Genomic DNA, 20,485 nt, shown 5'->3' on the forward strand with positions numbered 1-20,485 from the left:
CTCTGCTTTCAATGCTTTTGGGAACACATCCAGAAGTGGAATTGCTGGGGTGTATAGTAATTCTACTTTTAACTTTTGAGGAACTGCCATATACTGTTTTCCACAACAACTGTACCGTTTTACATTCCTACCAACAGTGCACAAGGGTTCCAATTTCTCAAACCTACTTTTAGAGATTCAGTCCAGGTGCCTCCTCTTGTAGAAAGCCCTCAGTGACCTCTTCATCCTGGGATGGGTTCCTTTAATGTGCTTATAGTACATTTACTGAGCAACTACTATGGACTAGGCTCTGAGCTGAGCACTTCAAACACGCGTTTGCAGAAGAGATGGTTTCTGCTCTCAAGGCACTCCCTGTCCCATTACTGATGAACACATGTGGGATCTTCCCGGACCGGGGCACGAACCCGTGTCCCCTTCATCGGCAGGCGGACTCTGAACCACTGCGCCACCAGGGAAGCCCTACTAATTCCATGTTTTAAAGTCACTTGGTAGGACAAGCAAAGCATTTCCAAGGTCTGGGCTGGGAGTTCATTGTTGCCCTGGGCTGAAAGTTTATTGTTGAGTGAGAGTTAGTGCCAGATACTGCTTGACCTGGGATATCTCGGGACATCTGCCTAGAAATAAGACCTAAATCCCTGTACACGGATAACTCACCTTGAGAGAGGGGTAGAGAGAGAGGAGCAGGTCCCTTGAAAACATCTGCATTTGGGGGTCAACAGAGATGGGGGGTGAGCCGCCGGAGGAGAGATGGCAGACTGTGGCCTCTTGAAGGCCAGAGGGAAAGAGTTTCAAGAAGGAGGAGGTGATCAGTGGGATGGAGTGTTCAAGAGAAGCCCAAGCTTGGGCAATGCCAGGCTTTGGGGGATCCCTGAGAGCCGGCTTAGGGATGCAACAAAAGGTACGCAGCAAGGGGTTCAGAAGAGAGTGGGTGATGGACAAGAGGAGGTGTCTCTGTCCTGAATTTTGGCTTTTAGAGGAAAAAGAGCTGGAGAGAGGTCAGCAGAGGCAAGTGATGTTTTCCTTTTTTTTTGTTTTGGCTTCCTTTTGTTTGGTTTAGGATGGTGAAGCTTGTTTATACCTGTAGGCAGAGGAAGGAATTGGTTGAGAAAAAGAAATGAAAATGCAGAACAGAGAGGACTTTTCCCCACAGCGGTTACTGCCCTTGGACGTACTGTATATTTATTGGATGCCTTTACTATCTGTTTTCCCAACCAGAAGAGAAGCTGTCCTATTCACAGTGGATCCCCAGCAGTAACCTGGCAGGGATTAGACACTCGATAAGTACTTTCCGTATTGAAATGAATTCACAGCGTTCCTGCGGGTGCCTGGTGCGTAGGTCCTGGGAAGAGAAGGGCTCATCGGAGCCCAAGGAGGGGCTTCTCTCTGATACTGCCGTGAGGGGAGGGGGAGAGAAAAGGGAGTCAAGAGCAAGGAGAGGAAGGAGCTCACACCCACATCTTCTCAGAAAATTGTGTGTGGAGTGGGGGTGTGTCAGGGAAAATGGGCCATGGATGGAGAATAACCCTGACTGTGGTTATTCCCTCCTCTGTGTCTCTCCCGGAAGCCTTCCAGGCGCCTGGCGTGCTTCAGGAAATAGCTACTTCTGAGCGCAGACAGGAAAGATATCCCCAGCGGTCTTGAGGGGTGAAGTAAGGCTTTCTGTGGGAGTTACCATGCATCCTGGAGCTGGCCCAGGTGGGGGGTAAGAGGTGGGCAGGGAGGCCCTTAAAACCAGCTGGGCCCAGCTCCTCCCTCTACTCCAGACAGAGGACAGAGAGAAGGTGTCACTGGTGAGGAATCTCATTCTGGGGGCTGCCTTGCCCGAGGGGGGTGGGGTCAGGGCGTATAGAGGGACGGGGCTGTGAGAGGAGACCCCTGGCCCCTCATGGCCTCCCCTAGATTTCGGGGAGGTCTCAGTAGCACCTTCTGTATAGTGGGGGTTTGGTGCTGTTGATCATCTCCATCCAGGAGACATGAACTGGGATGCAGGGGGGTGGTCCTGGGAGCAGGGGGGCTGCTGTATGTAGACTTGGAGGACCTGTCTCCCCAGTGACCCGGCCACTCCCCGGCCCCCATGTCTCCATGCTTCTGTCAGGCTGTCTGTCTCCACTCTCCCCACCTCACATTACCGCAGCCAGAGCTCCACTCCACAATTATCTCTTGGCCTCGCTCATTCTCCTCCATGGTTGCCTGATAAAAATATCCAACCCCACATCCTTCTGCTGGAAGCCTCCTTTGGGATCCATCGATGGTCCCCTTTCCCGGCCTCCAGAGCAGCTATTTCAATGTCTCTGCCACGTCCTCTGTGAAACGTCTTTTGTGCACCTCCTGACTCCTCTGTGTGGGACCTGGCACTGCTCCCTCACGTCAACAGCCATGTCCCAAGATGATCTAATGTGCACCTGGGATTTTGGTTTTCTTCAGGTATGGTGAAGGCAACAGATCAGGAGACGATTGCGTTTAAAAGCTAGTTTGTTACAGTTTCCAGGAGAAGGGGACGTACCACACCTAGCAGGGCCACACAGAGAAGCACGAGGGTTGATCAGGAGACAGAAGAAATGAGGGAAAGCATGGCCCAGAGCCTGCATTGTGTCTTCTGTGGCTACGGCAAGACAGGCCAGGGTAAACAGTTTAGGACAGGCTAGCTTGAATAATTTCAGTGGACTTCAGGCAGTAGGGGTGGTCCCTGGTGGGCTGGTCCCGGCCCTGGGGCGATTTAGGCCAGGGGAAATATTGGCTGGGAGCGCGAAATTGAGACAGAGGAAGTGGTTGGGCATGGGAGTTTAGGATCGGTTGGTTTGCACTTGAAAGCCGTGTTCACAGGAGAGTGTTTTGCTTTATCTAGGGATTAGCTAGTCTTGGAGGGGCTGTCTCTTTCCAGCCCAGCAAGGTCCCCAAGATGTTAAAGTGTCATGAAATATAGAAAATGAACAAGATGATTAGTACACAGGGGCTGTTCAGAAGCAGCGGAGTAGGGTCAGTCAAAGGAGCAGATTCACGGTCCTGGGCTGAATCCTTGGGCAACTCACTTTCCCTTCCTGAGGCTCCATTTCTTCGCAGGTAAAGTCAACAACTGCTATTCTCTCTTTCAATAAATGCCTGTTAAAGGGCAGACACTGCCAGCAGGTTTCACAGTACCCACGTGTTAGGGTCGTTTGCAGGTTTAAGGAGACAGTGGACGGTGTCTGGCATGTCTTAGGTGCCCAGTACATGGTAGCTGGTGTCCTCCTCCTGTCACAGCTCCAGGAAGCAGTGAGGAAGATTGGCTTGGAAGGGTAAGGTCTAGGGTCATTTTCCTTGTCTGTTTAGAGCCCTCAGAGCGGAGGCTGTGGGCGGACAGAACCCTCAGGAATGTTCTTGGAACTCAGAGGAGCTGCTGGACAAAGGATGGCATGGAGAGGCCAGCCCAGCTGCTGGGAGCCCTGGGGAGCTGGAGGTTGTGTGTTTGGAGCCAGGCCACAGGAGGTACCAGGGCCCGGGGCAGAGCTCTGGCAGAGTGACCACGGAACTCAGGGATCAGAGACAGCAGGGCATCGGAGTGGAATCCTGGCAGACTATAGGTCAGCTGAGCAGCTCTGGGTGAACAAGGACTTTGGGATCCAGAGAGGAAAGGGAAGCAGGCAGCCACTGGTAAGGAACTCCTAAGAGGCCAAGTTAGAATCCATCACTGGCCCGAGACATAAGGAATTTCCCTTGCCTTCTGGGTGTGATTGTTTTGGACTTGCGGCTAGTGATTCATGCGTTTGTCAAAGGTAGATGCTGGGGAGGGAAGCTGGGGCCTCCAGGCCCATGGGATAGAGCATGTGAAGGACCCTAGCCCGCTCCGCTCAGAGGGGAACACATCCCTCTAGGGAGGGAGGATGTATGGGGCAGTGAGCGACGCGCCAGGCTTGGGTTTGAACGTCACCTCCACTTTTTATCAGCTGCGTAACTTCTGGCAGGTTGTTTGAGCTCTCTGAGCCTCCATTTCTGCACTGGCAAAATGAGAACTGTTGGGGAGGAAGACATTTTCTACCCTTCTAAGTTCTCTTGGCTGGTCTAAGAATTAAATCCACATGAGATACACTAACAGGAGAAAATCAAACAAAAGTTTAGTAACCCGTACACATGGGAGAGATCCAGGAAAACTAAGGAACTCACCAAAATGGCCCAAGCCCTTATCTTAAATACGATCTCCTGCTAAAGACCAGAGAGGATGTTGGGGGTAGGGGTTTGGGACTTCAAAGGGGAGGAAGGCAATTCACATAGAGTTGGAAAAGCGGATGTTTGTTATGCAAATGTTTGCTGGGCCTGCAGAGACTGTGGAACACAGGGTCGACTCTGGTTTCTAGGCCCTGTCAAATTTCTCCAGCCACAGCTATTCCCGTATTCCTTACAGATACCTCTATAATAGTTCTGTGCCGGGAACAGAACCTTTCTCTAAATTCTTAAGGGAGCTAAGGGAGAGGTAAAAAGAAAGACTCCCCTAATCTTCTGTTTCTTAAAATTCATCAGCCTAAATTAATCCTTATGCCAAAGAGACACACTTTGGCGTTCAAATTTTGCTCCCCTACAGAACAAGGACACCTACCCTTCAGAGCTGTTGTGAGTACCCAGGGTTGACTTATTTTTGTAGGTAGACATGGTGCCTGGGGCCCATGAAAATGTTTTAATTTTAAATTCTTTTAAAATCAGGAGAAAAAATAATATAATATAATGAACGTATAAGAATGAATCCAGCCTGGATTGTTTTTATACCAACACAGCTGTAAAATATAATTGAAAAAGAATTTTCAGGAAGGAGCGATTGTGTTGGGGGTATTTGCCATGGGAAAATTCTCTCCCATCTCTAATGGGGACAACGACCCAGGGTGCCCCTCTCCTCCCAGGGACCCCTTGGGTCAACTCCTTGAGGTTTTTGCCTCATTTTTTCAGCTGCTGTTGCCTGTTTACTGCCCAACTTGAGAGGGTGGGGCCTGGTGGGCCATGGAGTGGCCCTCCCCAGCCAGGAGTGGGTCTGAATGGGCCATGAGGGCCTCTCCCGATCGACATGTCATGGGCTGTGTTTTCTTTTCCAGAACCCTGGAGATGAAGGGCCTCCTCACACTGGCTTGGTTCCTGGCTTGTAGTAAGTGCTTGCCCTGAGATCTCTGAACTTTTGACCTTTCACCCCACAGGAACAGTAGGGTAGTGGAAAGGAGACCAGTCTTGGAAGTCCTGGCGACCTGATTTTGAATCCTGGCCCTACCCTGACCATGTCGATTTCAGCAAGAGCCTTGGGCTCTCCGAGCCTCTGTCTCCTTATCTGTGACACAGAATAATAGTCGACCGGTTGGACTGCTGCAGGATTCTAGGGGGGGATATGGAAAGATTGTGCCATGTGGAAGACATGGGGCTTGTAGACATGGGAGGCAGATTTTTTTACTTTGATGCCAAATAAAATACGGTAAAACTATCACAACACAAGATCCTTATATAAATATTCCATTCCACAATTCCTGGGCATTCTCTGCTCAGGCCTGTCCAGGTTTTCTACATGTCCCACCTGCTGCCACCTCCCAGCTGGAGGGAACTGCCCAGCGTGGGGGGAGCCTGGCTTTAGGCCTCCCCTGCAGCCCCGTCACCATGTACACAACCTCTGACAGGCTGTCCTACTGATGCCTTGGCAGATCCCTGGAGACTGCAGGGAGAGTGGGAGAGTGCCTCTGGCTCCCTGCAAAACCCTGGGCAAGTCACCTTCCCCTCTGAGCTACAGTTGCCCAACTGTAAGATGAGGGAGCTGCCTCCAGTGATCTCTACGGGTCCCACACTGCTCTAAGATTCTGTGCCTCCCGTTCCAGATGGTGTCAACCGCGGGGAGGGACGGGTGTATCATCAGGAGAGACAGGAAGTGCCTGTCTGCCTGCTTCATACTGATACGATATTCATTATCCTGAACATTTCTTGGTCACTTACTATGTGTCTGTCACTGTGCTAGAAATTTACATACTTTATCTTTTTTCAACCCTCATGACATCTCCAAAAGGTAGGCGTTCATTTTAGGTCCCCCCCGCTCCCGCATTTTGCAGATGAGGAAACTGAGGCTCTGAGAGATGAAGTGACCTATTCAACATCATACTGTGAATTAGTGGCAGAGCTGGGATCATCCACGTCCAAACTTCTAATCCCTTCTCTGTTTGCCCTCACGCTTCTCATCCCTCTCCCATGAATGGGGAGGATAAAAAAGGGACACATTGGTCCCTCCGAGCCTCAAGGTGAAAGAAAGGGAGGGAGCACGTGGGAAAGTGGGCCTGGAGCGGGTCTGCCTGGGCTGTCTTTCAGGTGTGCCTGCTGTCCCAGGGAGCTTGCTGCAGCTGAAGGTGATGATTGAGAAGGTGACTAGGAAGCCCGCCCTGATGAGCTATGGCTTCTACGGCTGTTACTGCGGCTGGGGGGGTCAAGGAACCCCCAAGGATTGTACTGATTGGTGAGTTAATTGTCATAACTGCCCTTTATGCTCCAGGCTCTGTATCCACATTATCTCATCTAATTCGATATCAATTCTGAAAGATGAGTATTAAAGCACCATTTTATAGATAAGAAAACTGAGTCTTAGAGAGGTTAACTGACTTGCCCAAGATACATCTAGTAACTCCCTGAATCTCAGTGCCTAATATATCAGTTGATCTATCACTACATAACAAACCACCCCAAAATGTAGTAGCCTAAAGCGATGACAACCCCTTATTTTGCTAAGATTCTGCCACTTGGGCAGGGCCTGGCGGGATGGCTTGTCTCTTCTCCACCTGGCTTCGGCTTGGGCCGCTCCGCTGAGGCTGGGCGATCTGCTTTCTAGAATGATTACTCCTATGGCTGGCAAGTTGTTGCTGTTTGCTGGCTGGGAGGTCAGCTGAGGCTGTGGGCCAGGGGCCTCAGTTCCTCTCACTTAAGCCTCTCTAAGGTTGTCTGGACTTCCTCACAGCACGGTGCCTCTTGGGTTTCAAGCGTGAGTGTTCCAGAACGGCATGACAAAAGAGCATGGTGTTTTTGTGATCCAGCATCAGAAATTCTACTGTGTCACTTCCACTGTTCTCTTCATCAAGGCAGTCACAAAGGCTCTAAGAGAGAGGGGGCCTAGTTTCCACCTCTTGATTGGGAAGTGGCAATGTTCTAGAAGAACATGTGAGATGGGAGAGATTGCTCTTTGAAAAATACAATCTGCTGGGTTAACAATTCTTATACAGCTAGACACGTATAAGGGGATGAGGGGCTTAAACAAATGGAGGGCAGATGGTTGGAGCCAAGCTTGTCGCTGCTGGAGTGGGAGTTTACAGACCAGACAAGCAGGGACAGGAAGCTAGAATGATCTATGTGATAATGGATTAGAGTTGGAGACTTCAGTATAAACTCCTAGTTAGCTGTATATAGATGCAGATGGTTACATATAAAAATATGTAGAGATATGTGTAATTACGTGGGTTAATATAGACACATATTTTTTTTGCTCTGTCGTCTGAGAGGCCCTAAAAGAAACAATACCCCAGAAGCAAGAAGCAGCACCTAGTGCCCAGACCTGGTTTCTGACACCATTCTCCAATAAGAGGAACCAAGGCTCCTTGGAGAGATGGCTGATCCTAGGACAAGGGCAGGAAATATACACGATGAACCTGGAGCTTTTTGTAGTGCCCCAAATTAAGGAAGGGCTCGAACAAAACAAACCCAAACCAAACCCCTCGTTGATAGGAATATGTCAAAGAGCACAGGAGCCAACTGGGAGAGCCCCCTAATGGCCAAAACTGGAACAACATGGGCAGCAAAATAAACCCATAACCCATCTCATCATGACAAAAACATCAAAGAAATCCCAGTGGGAGAGCATCCTACAAAAGACTTGACCACCATTCCTCAGAATTGTCAAGGTCATCAAAAGCAAGGAAAGTGTGACAGACTGCCACAGGCAAGAGGAGCCTAAAGAGACGGGACAAATACATGTAACATGGTGTCCATCACTGGATCTTGGAATAGAAAAGAACATTTAGGTAAAAACTAAGAAAATCTAAAGAAATTATGGACTTTTACAATTCATGAATCAATAGTGATATATTATTATTTAATTAGTTAACATTTATTTAATAATGTATCAGTATTGGTTTGTTAGCCGTAACAAACATATTATACTCATAAAAAGTGTTGATAATAGGGGAAACTGGGTGTGGGGTAAGAGGAAGCATTTGGTACAATCTTCTCAATTTTTCTGTAAATCTAAATTTTAAAAAATGCAGTTGCCCACAGCTATCACAATTGAAGTTTAGTTTTTGCTCATTTGACCATGTGAATCACATATCAATTCCAGGACCCAGGTTTCTCCTGTCTCGTGACTTTCCCCATGGCCTCAGAGTCCTTGGCTGGGTCATCTCCATCCAGCTGAGATGGAGAGAGAGAGAGTGGAGGACAGAGTGGGAATTTTTTTTTAACATCTTTATTGGAGCATAATTGCTTTACAATGGTGTGTTAGTTTCTGCTTTATAACAAAGTGAATCAGCTATACATATATCCCCATATCTCCTCCCTCTTGCGTCTCCCTCCCACCCTCCCCATCCCATGCCTCTACATGGTCACAGAGCCCTGAGCTGATCTCCCTGTGCTACGTGGCTACTTCCCACTAGCTATCTATTTTACATTTGATAGTATATATAAGTCCATGCCACTCTCTCACTTTGTCCCAGCTTAACCTTCCCCCTCCCTGTGTCCTCAAGTCCATTCTCTATGTCTGCGTCTTTATTTCTGTCCTACCCCTAGATTCTTCAGAACCATTTTTTATATTTTTATTTTTTTAGATTCCATATATATGTGTTAGCATATGGTATTTGTTTTTCTCTTTCTGACTTACTTCACTCTGTATGACAGACTCTAGGTCCATCCACCTCACCACAAACAACTCAGTTTCGTTTCTTTTTATGGCTGAGTAATATTCCATTGTATATATGTGCCACATCTTCTTTAGCCATTCATCTGTTGATGGACACTTAGGTTGCTTCCATGTCCTGGCTATTGTAAATAGAGCTGCAATGAACATTTTGGTACATGACTCATTTTGAATTATGGTTTTCTCGGGGTATATGCCCAGCAGTGGGATTGCTGGGTCATATGGTAGTTCTATTTTTAGTTTTTTAAGGAAGCTCCATACTGTTCTCCATAGTGGCTGTATCAATTTACATTCCCACCAACAGAGCAAGAGGGTTCCCTTTTCTCCACACCCTCTCCAGCATTTATTGTTTGTAGATTTTTTGATGATGGCCATTCTGACTGGTGTGAGGTGATACCTCATTGTAGTTTTGATTTACATTTCTCTAATGATTAATGATGTTGAGCATTCTTTCATGTGTTTGTTGGCAATCTGTATACCTTCTTTGGAGAAATGTCTTTTTAGGTCTTCTGCCCATTTTTGGATTGGGTTTTTGTTTTTTTGATATTGAGCTGCATGAGCTGCTTGTAAATTTTAGAGTTCAATCCTTTGTCAATTGCTTCATTTGCAAATATTTTCTCCCATTCTGAGGGTTGTCTTTTCGTCTTGTTTATGCCTTCCTTTGCTATACAAAAGCTTTTGTTTCATTAGGTCCCATTTGTTTATTTTTGTTTTTATTTCCGTTTCTCTAGGAGGTGGGTCAAAAAGGATCTTGCTGTGATTTATGTAATAGAGTGTTCTGCTTAGGTTTTCCTCAAAGAGTTTTATAGTGTCTGGCCTTACATTTAGGTCTTTAATCCATTTTGAGTTTATTTTTGCGTATGGTGTTAGGTAGTGTTCTAATTTCATTGTTTTACATGTAGCTGTTCAGTTTTCCCAGCACCAGTTATTGAAGAGGCTGTCTTTTCTCCATTGTATATTCTTGCCTCCTTTACCAAAAATAAGGTGACCATATGTGCATGGGTTTATCTCTGGGCTTTCTATCCTGTTCCATTGATCTATATTTCTGTTTTTGTGCCAGTACCATACTGTCTTGATCACTGTAGCTTTGTAGTACAGACTGAAGTCTGGGAGCCTGATTCCTCCAGCCCGTTTTTCTTTCTCAAGATTGCTTTGGCTATTCGGGGTATTTTGTGTTTCCATACAAATTGTGAAATTTTTTATTCTAGTTCTGTGAAAAATGCCATTGGTAGTTTGATAGGGATTGCACTGAATCTGTAGATTGCTTTGGGTAGTATAGTCATTTTCACAACGTTGATTCTTCCAATCCAAGAACATGGTGTATCTCTCCATTGGTTTGTATCATCTTTAATTTCTTCCATCAGTGTCTTATAGTTTTCTGCATACAGGTCTTTTGTCTCCTTAGGTAGGTTTATTCCTAGGTATTTTATTCTTTTTGTTGTGATGGTAAATGGGAGTGTTTCCTTAATTTCTCTTTCAGATTTTTCATCATTAGTGTATAGGAATGCCAGAGATTTCTGTGCATTAATTTTGTATCCCGCTACTTTACCAGATTCATTAATTAGTTCTAGCAGTTTTCTGGTAGCATCTTTAGGATTCCCTATGTATAGTATTATGTCATCTGCAAACAGTGACAGCTTTACTTCTTCTTTTCTGATTTGGATTCCTTTTATTTCTTTTTCTTCTCTCATTGACGTGGCTAAAGCTTCCAAAACTATGTTGAATAATAGTGGTGGGAGTGGACAACCTTCTCTTCTTCCTGATCTTAGAGGAAATGGTTTCAGTTTTTCACCATTGAGGATGATGTTGGCTGTGGGTTTGTCATATCTGGCCTTTATTATGTTGAGGTAAGCTCCCTCTCTGCCTACTTTCTGGAGGGATTTTATCGTAAATGGGTGTTGAATTTGTCAAAAGCTTTTTCTGCATCTATGGAGATGATCATATGGTTTTTCTCCTTCACTTTGTTAATATGGTGTACCACATTGATTGAATTGCGTATATTGAAGAATACTTGCATTCCTGGGATAATCCCCACTTGATCATGGTGTATGATCCTTTTAATGGATTCTGTTTGCTTGTATTGAGGATTGTTGCATTTATGTTCATCAGTGATATTGCCTGTAGTTTTCTTTCTTTGTGACATCTTTGTCTGGTTTTGGTACCAGGGTGATGGTGGCCTCAGAGAATGAGTTTGGGAGTGTTCCTCCCTCTGCTATATTTTGGAAGAGTTTGAGAAGGATAAGTGTTAGCTCTTCTCTTAATGTTTGACAGAATTCACCTGTGAAGCCATCTGGTCCTGGGCTTTTGTTTGTTGGAAGATTTTTAATCACAGTCTCAATTTCAGTGCTTGTGATTTGTCTGTTTATATTTTCTATTTCTTCCTGGTTCAGACTTGGAAGGTTGTGCTTTTCTAAGAATTTGTCCATTTCTTCCAGTTTGTCCATTTTATTGGCATAGAGTTTCTTATAGTAATCTCTCATTATCCTTTGTATTTCTGCAGAGTCGGTTGTTACTTCTCCTTTTTCATTTCCAATTCTATTGATTTGAATCTTCTCCCTTTTTTTCTTGATGAGTCTGGCTAATGGTTTATCAATTTTGTTTATCTTCTCAAAGAACCAGCTTTTAGCTTTATTGATCTTTGCCATTGTTTCCTTCATTTCTTTTTCATTTATTTCTGATCTGATCTTTATGATTTCTTTCCTTCTGCTAACTTAGGGGGGTTTTTGTTCTTCTTTCTCTAATTGCTTTAGGTGTAGGGTTAAGTTGTTTATTTGAGATGTTTCTTGTTTCTTGAAGTAGGATTTTATTGCTATAAACTTCCACTTAGAACTGCTTTTGCTGCATCCCATAAGTTTTGGGTCATCGTGTTTTCATTGTCATGTGTTTCTAGGTTTTTAAAATTTTCTCTTTGATTTCTTCAGTGATCTCTTGGTTATTTAGTAGTGTATTGTTTGGCCTCCACGTGTTTGTATTTTTTACAGATTTTTTTCCTCTAACTGATATCTAGTCTCATAGCATTATGGTCAGAAAAGGTACTTGATACGATTTCAATTTTCTTAAATCTACCAAGGCTTGATTCGTGACCCAAGATATGATCTATCCTGGAGAATGTTCCATGAGCACTTGAGATGAAAGTGTATTCTGTTGGTTTTGGATGGAATGTCCTATATATATCAATTAAGTCCATCTTGTTTAATGTACATTTAAAGCTTGTGTTTCCTTATTTATTTTCATTTTGGATGATCTGTCCATTGGTGAAAGTGGGGTGTTAAAGTCCCCTACTATGATTGTGTTACTGTTGATTCCCCCTTTTATGGCTGTTAACGTTTGCTTTATGTATTGATGTGTTCCTATGTTGGGTGCATAAATATTTACAATTGTTATATCTTCTTCTTGGATTGATCCCTTGATCATTATGTAGTGTCATTCTTTGTCTCTTGTAATAGTCTTCATTTTAAAATCTATTTTGTCTGATATGAGAATTGCTACTCCAGCTTTCTTTTTTTTTTTTTGCGGTACGCGGGCCTCTCACTGTTGTGGCCTCTCCTGTTGCAGAGCACAGGCTCCAGACGTACAGGCTCAGCGGCCATGGCTCACGGGCCCAGCCGCTCCTCAGCATGTGGGATCTTCCCGGACCGGGATACAAACCCATGTCCCCTGCATTGGCAGGCAGACTCTCAACCACTGCGCCACCAGGGAAGCCCTCCAGCTTTCTTTTGATTTCTATTTGCATGCAATATCTTTTTCCATACCCTCACTTTCAGTCTGTATGTGTTCCTAGGTCTCTTGTAGACAGCATATATTTGGGTCTTGTGTTTGTATTCATTCAGCCAGTCTATGTCTTTTGGTTGGAGCATTTAATTGATTTACATTTAAGGTAGTTATCAATATGTATGTTCCTATTACCATTTTCTTAATTGTTTTGGGTTTGTTATTGTAGGTCTTGCCCTTCTCTTGTGTTTCCCACTTAGAGAAGTTCCTTTAGCATTTGTTGTAAGGCTGGTTTGGTGGTGCTGAATTCTCGTAGCTTTGTAAAGCTTTTGATTTCTCCATTGAATCTGAATGAGATCCTTGCTGGGTAGAGTAATCTTGGTTGTAGGTTTTTCCCTTTCATCACTTTAAATATCCTGCCACTCCCTTCTGGCTTGCAGAGTTTCTGCTGAAAGAGCATCTGTTAACCTTCTGGGGATTCCCTTGTATGTTATTTGTTGTTTTTCCCTTGCTGCTTTTAATATTTTTTCTTTGTATTTAGTTTTTGATAGTTTGATTAATATGTGTCTTGGCATGTTTCTCCTTGGATTTATCCTATATGGGACTCTCTGCCCTTCCTGGACTCGATTGACTATTTCCTTTCCCATATTAGGGAAGTTTTCGACTATAATCTGTTCAAATATTTTCTCAGTCCGTTTCTTTTTCTCTTCTTCTTCTGGGACCCCTATACTTCAAATGTTGGTGCATTTAATGTTGTCCCAGAGGTCTCTGAGACTGCCCTCAATTCTTTTCATTCTTTTTTGTTTATTCTGCTCTGTGGTAGTTATTTCCACTATTTTATCTTCCAGGTCACTTATCTGTTCTTCTGCCTCAGTTATTCTGCTATTGATTCTTTCCAGAGAATTTTTAATTTCATTTATTGTGCTGTTCATCATCGTGTGTTTGCTCTTTAGTTCTTCTAGGTCCTTGTTAAACGTTTCTTGTATTTTCTCTATTCTATTTCCAAAATTTCTGTTATCTTTACTATCATTACTCTGAATTCTTTTTCAGGTAGACTGCCTATTTCCTCTTCATTTGTTTGGTCTGGTGGGTTTTTACCTTGCTCCTTCATCTGCTGTGTGTTTTTCTGTCTTCTCATTTTGCTTAACTTACTGTGTTTGGGGTCTCCTTTTCACAGGCTGCAGGTTTGTAGTTCCCATGTTTTTGGTGTCTGCCCCCAGTGGCTAAGATTGGTTCAGTGTGTTGTGTAGGCTTCCTGGTGGAGGAGACTGGTGCGTGTGTTCTGGTGGATGAGGCTGGATCTTGTCTTACTGGTGGGCAGGACCACGTCTGGTGGTGTGTTTTGGGGTGTCTGTGACCTTATTATGATTTTTGGTAGCCTCTCTGCCAATGGGTGAGGTTGTGTTCCTGTCTTGCTAGTTGTTTGGCAAAAGGTGTCCAGTACTGTAGATTGCTGGTTGTTCAGTGGAGCTGGGTCTTAGCTTTGAGATGGAGATCTCTGGGAGAGCTCTCGCTGTCTGATATTATGTGGAGCTGGAAGGTCTCTGGTGGACCAATGTCCTGAACTTGGCTCTCCCACCTCAGAGGCACAGGCCTGACACCCAGCCAGAGCACCAAGACCCTATCAGCCACACGACTCAGAAGAAAAGGGAGAAAAAAAAAATTAAAAAGTTATTAAAATAAAAAAATTATTAAAAATAAAAAATAATAAAAAAAAGAAAGAAAGAAGAGAGCAACGAAACCAAAAAAGAAATCCACAAATTATAACAAGCGCTAAAAACTATACTAAAAAAAACCCAAAAAACAAAAACAGACAGAACCATAGGACAAATGGTCAAAACAAAGCTATACAGACAAAATCACACAAAGAAGCATATACATACACACTCACAAAAAGAGAAAAAGGAAAAAAATATATATATATATGAAAAATATATATATATATAAAAAAGGAAGAGAGCAACCGAATCAATAAAGAAATCTACCAATAGTAATAAACTCTAAATGCTAAACTAAGATAAACATAAAACCAGAAACAAATTAGATGCAGGAAGCAAACCCCAAGTCTACAGTTGCTCCCAAAGTCCACCGCCTCAATTTTGGGATGATTCGTTGTCTCTTCAGGTATTCCACAGATGCAGCGTACATCAGGTTGATTGTGGAGATTTAATCACTGCTCCTGAGGCTGCTGGGAGAGATTTCCCTTTCTCTTCTTTGTTTGCACAGATCCTGGGGTTCAGCTTTGGATTTGGCCCCACCTCTGTGTGTAGGTCTCCTGAGGGTGTCTTTTCCCTTTTGAGAAGTGTGAGGTCTTCTGTCAGCGTTCAGTAGGTGTTCTGTAGGAGTTGTTCCACATGTAGATGTATTTCTGATGTATCTGTGGGGAGGAAGGTGATCTCCATGTCTTACTCATCCGCCATCTTGAAGGTCTCCTAGAGTGGGAGATTTTTATGGGTAGGTCTAGAAGTGCTGTACATTTTCCAGGGTGCCAGCCTCGTCATGTGACCACACGTACCTGCAAGGGGGGCTGGGAAATGTAGTCTCACCGTGTGCCCAGGAGGAAAGAGCTGGTCCGTGAACTGGTACATGTGTGGGACAGACTTAATGGAAGAGCAGGAAGGACTCAGCCATATTATGAGATTCTGTCTTGGTCAGATCTCACCAACCATGATGGCCTCTGCTCAGGGGACAGGCCCATTCTGCTTAGGATCTAAATCTCTTGCATTGACAGGTGCTGTTGGATGCATGACCGCTGCTACGCGCGGCTGGAGAAAAAAGGCTGCAATGCCTTGACACAGGTGTACAGATACAGAATTGCATGCGGCCTGGTCACCTGTGGTAAGGCTGGGGCTTCCATTCAGGCCACTGGAAGAGCCTGGGTCCCTGCTGCCTCTGAGGTCAGGTGCCCCAAGAGGTCAGCCAGTCTATATCTTGGTGGGGCAGAGATGGGGGCAACAGGGGCAGAATTATTGCAGCTGTATCTGACCTCTAGGGGGCGGGCGGAAACATCTTAGACTCAGCATGTATTAGGAGTCAAGTGCTTTCCATATGTCCTTTTGCTCGCTGTGGGGTGGCTTTAGTGTCCCCACTTTACAGATGAGGAAACAGACTCAAAGGCTTGCCAGTGCACACAGCTAGAGTCGGGATTCAAGCTCAGGTCCTTCTGAGTTCAAAGCTAAATCTGGGGATGGTGTCTCCTCTCTGAGAACTGAAGTTCCTCCAGAGACAGGGCTGTCTCCATCACCAGACGGAGAGCTCCCAGTCTGATGGGGAGGGAATGCGTGTCCTCCATCAGACTGGGGACTCCCTGAGGGCAGGAGTTGTGTCTCCCTCAGCTGAAACCTCGCCCTGGGCAGCAGCTGTGCCTCTTCCATCAGGTTTTGCACCCCCAGTGTAGATGCTGTGCCTCCCACGTTAGACTGAGGGCAGGAAGGAGACTGGGGAGTCTGCTCAGGCTAGCAGCAAGTCCGGACTGAAGCAAGTCCAGAGTCAGTGTCACAGAGCATCTCTTCTTCCTCATCCTGCATTTGGTGTCCTGTTTGCAGGACGTGGGTCCCTCTGCCAGATGCAGCTCTGCGCCTGTGACCGGCATTTCGTCTACTGCCTGAAAAGAAACATGAGGAGCTACAACCCTCTTTATCAATACTTTCCCAACTTCCTCTGCATCTAGTCGCCTCAGTGAGCTCCTCCTGGACCAAGATTCTTACACCCTCTCCTACAGCACAGAGCTTACCCACTCTGCTGGAATCCCCAGAGAGGCTCCCAGGTCTGGGACCTCATTCTTTCTTGATGTTCCACGGGGCTCGGAGGAGGCCCACAGCCACACTTCATCCTCCAGAGTTCCAGGAGCGTGACTCTGGTCATTAGACTTGGCAAGGTCAGGGTCCCCGGCCTCCACTTGTGAGATCAGCCGCTCTGGTGCCGAAAGCTCGCCCTTCACTCCAGGCCAGCTGTGTTTCTCCTCATCCCTGAAGACAGCCCTGCTTCTCCAGGAGGGAGGCTTTCCTGGGATGCATTGACTTTTCAGTTCTGCAGTTGGGTTATCACTACCATCCTGTAGAGAATTTTCACAGAAGTGGAAGCAAAAGTGACTCCATAATTCTGCCACATAGATACTAAATAAAATTCCTTCTCAAGACTAATAATAACCACACAGGTATTTCCCCTGCTGTGGAGGATTGCCTGCACCTCTTTCTCTGCTGTTGGGGCACCAGACCCAGCATTAACCATGTTCCTTCAGAGGAAGAAGGTACAGATTAGTAACTAGAAGGTTTCCTGGGATGAGTACCGAGCCTTCTTTGGGGCTCATCTCCTTAAACCTTGGGTCCACTCGAGCCAAGCACTGGACCTCATTCTTCCTCCAGGGAGCGGGGAGAAGATGATTGGCAATCGTGCCGTCTTGGGCTTCCAGACCAGCGAGCGCCGCATTTGAATGCCAACTTGGCTTCTCCAGCTGTGTGGTCTCAGGCTCATTACTGAACCCCTCTGATTTCTGGTCTCTTTAAAAAAGAAACTGTAGGGCTTCCCTGGTGGCACAGTGGTTGAGAGTCCACCTGCCGATGCAGGGGACGCGGGTTCGTGCCCCGGTCCGGGAAGATCCCACATGCCGCGGAGCGGCTGGGCCCGTAAGCCGTGGCCGCTGAGCCTGCGCGTCCGGAACCTGTGCTCCACAACAGTGAGAGGCCCGCGTACCGCAAAAAAAAAAAAAAAAAGAAAGAAACTGTAATGTTTTTTGCGATGTAAATTGGGAATCCCAAAGCTACCTTGATGATGACCTGGCGATGCTGAGGTTCTGGGATTTCACAGAGCAAGACATTAAAAAATAGAGTTTGGGCTTCCCTGGTGGCGCAGTGGTTGAGAATCTGCCTGCCAATGCAGGGGATATGGGTTCAAACCCCGGTCTGGGAAGGTCCCACATGCCGCGGAGCAACTGGGCCCATGAGCCACAACTACTGAGCCTGCGCGTCTGGAGCCTGTGCTCCGCAACAAGAGAGGCCATGACAGTGAGAGGCCCGCGCACCGCGATGAAGAGTGGCCCCCGCTTGCCGCAAATAGACAAAGCCCTCGCACAGAAACGAAGACCCAACACAGCCAAAAATAAATAAATATTTTATATATAAAAAAAAAAGTTCAACTATGGGGTTTATTTTTACCAAGGAAGGACACTAAAGAGCCCACCTCATCTATCTATTCATAAAAGAAAGGGTGTTCTAATACCCAGACTGCAGGAAGAAAGGACATATCCCAAAACAAAGGAGAGTCCTTTCCAAGAAAGGACATTTGGCTTCCTTCCATTGACAAATCCCAAAATAACCACATGATAAATGGGATCTATATTTAAAAACCTCCAATGTTGAACATTTTCAAAATAAAATTTAATTTTATGCAATTACCCTGAATGTACTAGTGTTTTCGAAAAGTTTGCCATGGACTCGCGTCTAAATTTGACAGAGTAACAAAGAAAGCAATTCAAATGTCCAATTCGCTCATGAAATTTTTTTGATCAGAGCCATTTTCCAAATCCATTTTTAAATAGGTATGTAAAGGAAATTGGGAGCTTCACTCTCAATGCCATTTCTCTTCCACTGCGATATTCTGGACGATGGAGAAGAGACCTCAGCCCAGGCTTCTCCCTTCTCCCATCAGGGTCAGGTGGCAGGCAGGGTGGTGTCTTGCTGGTAAGCTCTGCAGGAGGGGGCTGCATTCAGGCCCCTCTTACTGGGGCATCCAAGTAAGCTCAAAGCACTGGTATTCAGACAGGCATTTGTGGATGAGGGATGTTGCAATATTATGAAAGCAACACCACAGGCTGACACGGGTTTGAGCTGGAGGGGCTCATGGAGAGCCTTCATTTATCTACCAAGAAACTGAGGCCCAGAGAGGTTAGGAGACTTTCCCAAAGTCACACAGCACATCAATAGCAGAAGTAGGTTTACACCTCAGATCCTCGTTCCAGACTCTAGGTTCTGACCACTATCCCACTGTCTTCGACTCTGGCCCCAAAAGAGAGAAAATGGAACCTGGAGTGGTTCAGGGACTCACCCACATTGGCAGTTCTTAGGAGAATCCCCTGGATTCAGCCTGAGAGCCAGCTCTATCTCTTCTCTGCTCTGACTCCCTCTGGGGATTCCAGAGTCTGTCCTTTGGTGGTTAGACTCGCTGGTGCACTGGTTTCATCCTCAGTAGAGGGGACCCCACTGAGGTCCTCCATGGTGCTCCCCTGCCCCACTCTCACTGCAGTCAGCAGCCACGGGGAAGTGATGGAGTCACGCGATCCCTGTAACCTGGGAAGAGCTGGTCTCCTTGACTGCTCTCTTGACTATTCCTTGGCTGTAAAGAGAACCATCGGGAAGGTCTCCCTTTCAAAATCACATCCCCCACCCTTTCAAGGGAGATACTGTAATGTACAGACCAGACCATAAATGCCTCCCTGGATAGATCTTTATACAGAAGTTGGCAGATGACACAGATACACAGACACTTAAGGACAGGTTGCCTTGTAAGTACAGGCCCTCACTGGCATTTGAAAGTGGGCTTCAGATACAACTGGGACCCCCTCAAACATGAAAAATCATCTGTAGAGCACACGTACATGGGGGTGTGTTAATCATAGCTGTTACCAAACTGAAAATGCACAAGAGACCCAGCAGACCAATGGTTGTTGAGTGTGTGCAGGTAGAAATGTCACATGGAAGATTTCACAGGGCCCTACTGGTAAAGCACAGGGTAAACCCTTAGGATTTTGGAGCAAAGCCCCTCCATTAGCTGCAGATAACTGTTCTCCTTTTGAGAAACAACATCTGGCTAATGGTTCTTCAGGGAGACTGAATTCTTGACCTTGGGTTAACAAGTTATCATGAGACTGGCTGTTATCTGACCCACCAGGTTACGAAACTGGGTGTGCATGACAGCAATTACATCATCACATCATAATATCTGGACCTAAACAGGAGCTGAAGGCCCAGGTGAGCTGCATAAGTAAGGAGCACAGAGGTCCACGGCCCCTAGACCTGCTGTATTGTCTCCTTTTTCTTAATCTGTACCAGTGACTTCATGGGCGAGTTCCCCACGACCAGATGCCCAAGGAAGAAAAAGTTCTGGGCCTGTCTTACAGATGATTGTCCATGATGTGTTGGCACTCCATGCATGTGGACAGCTGCAACGTTACAGACCTCCTCTGGGGTGGCCCTCCTGTCATGCAGAAGCTGTGTTCATGCAGCTAACCTTACATCTCAGTATCTAAATCAGAGAATATCAAAAGGGGGTTACGACCCAACTGGAATAGAAATGAGCATGACCCAATGATGTGTAAAAGGACTTGGTATCCTCTTTAGGGGATGTTAGTTTGTTTCAAGTTGTACTCGTTATGTTAGGCAGAAACAGGATTTTGCTATTGTCTTTATTTGGAGGTTAAGAGTGGTTGAAAGAGGTGTGTGTGGATGCCAAGTCAACAAGGGATAGACTGTCATGGATCTGTACTGTGTCACTTAGCTATGCTGAGGCTGTATTTCCCAGAATTCCCATCCCTGCAGAGTTCCAGGTTAGCATGGGTCTCTTAAGAGATGTTTGGCCTGAGATTTGGAAGCAGAGGTGGACTAGACGTCACTTGATTTGTACAATCAGAAAGTCGGAGCCCGGCATGGGATACATTTGCGGCTAATGCACGTTGTCCTGTATCTGCTGGCTCACTGTGCTGTTGTGGCGAACAAGCCAGGGCTGCAGCAACTCTGGGTCCTGCCAGATCGCCTCCTTTATCTTCTCTGGGTGAAGACTTGGAGGTGGTGAGATGCAGAATGGTGTTCTAGGCTTTCCTCTTGGGCTCCACCTATCCTTGCAGTTCCAGTTTGCCCTGCCACTTGGGCTGTAAGATTTCAGGCAGCCAGCAACAGC

At 45.9% G+C, this 20,485-nt stretch overlaps 1 protein-coding gene across 1 annotated transcript; it reads left to right on the plus strand.

Annotated features, from left to right (window-relative positions):
• The first annotated feature begins 4,824 nt into the window (after window positions 1-4,824).
• On the plus strand, window positions 4,825-16,364 carry PLA2G5 (phospholipase A2 group V). Its single transcript, XM_079920755.1, has 4 exons — window positions 4,825-5,107; window positions 6,301-6,445; window positions 15,327-15,433; window positions 16,141-16,364. The coding sequence occupies exons 1-4, from the start codon at window positions 4,966-4,968 to the stop codon at window positions 16,263-16,265; spliced, it is 519 nt and encodes a 172-aa protein (XP_079776881.1). The 5' UTR covers window positions 4,825-4,965; the 3' UTR covers window positions 16,266-16,364.
• Window positions 16,365-20,485: the final 4,121 nt, after the last annotated feature.

This window comes from Stenella coeruleoalba, assembly GCF_951394435.1.
Source record: "Stenella coeruleoalba genome assembly, chromosome: 1".
Lineage (NCBI taxonomy): Eukaryota > Metazoa > Chordata > Mammalia > Artiodactyla > Delphinidae > Stenella > Stenella coeruleoalba.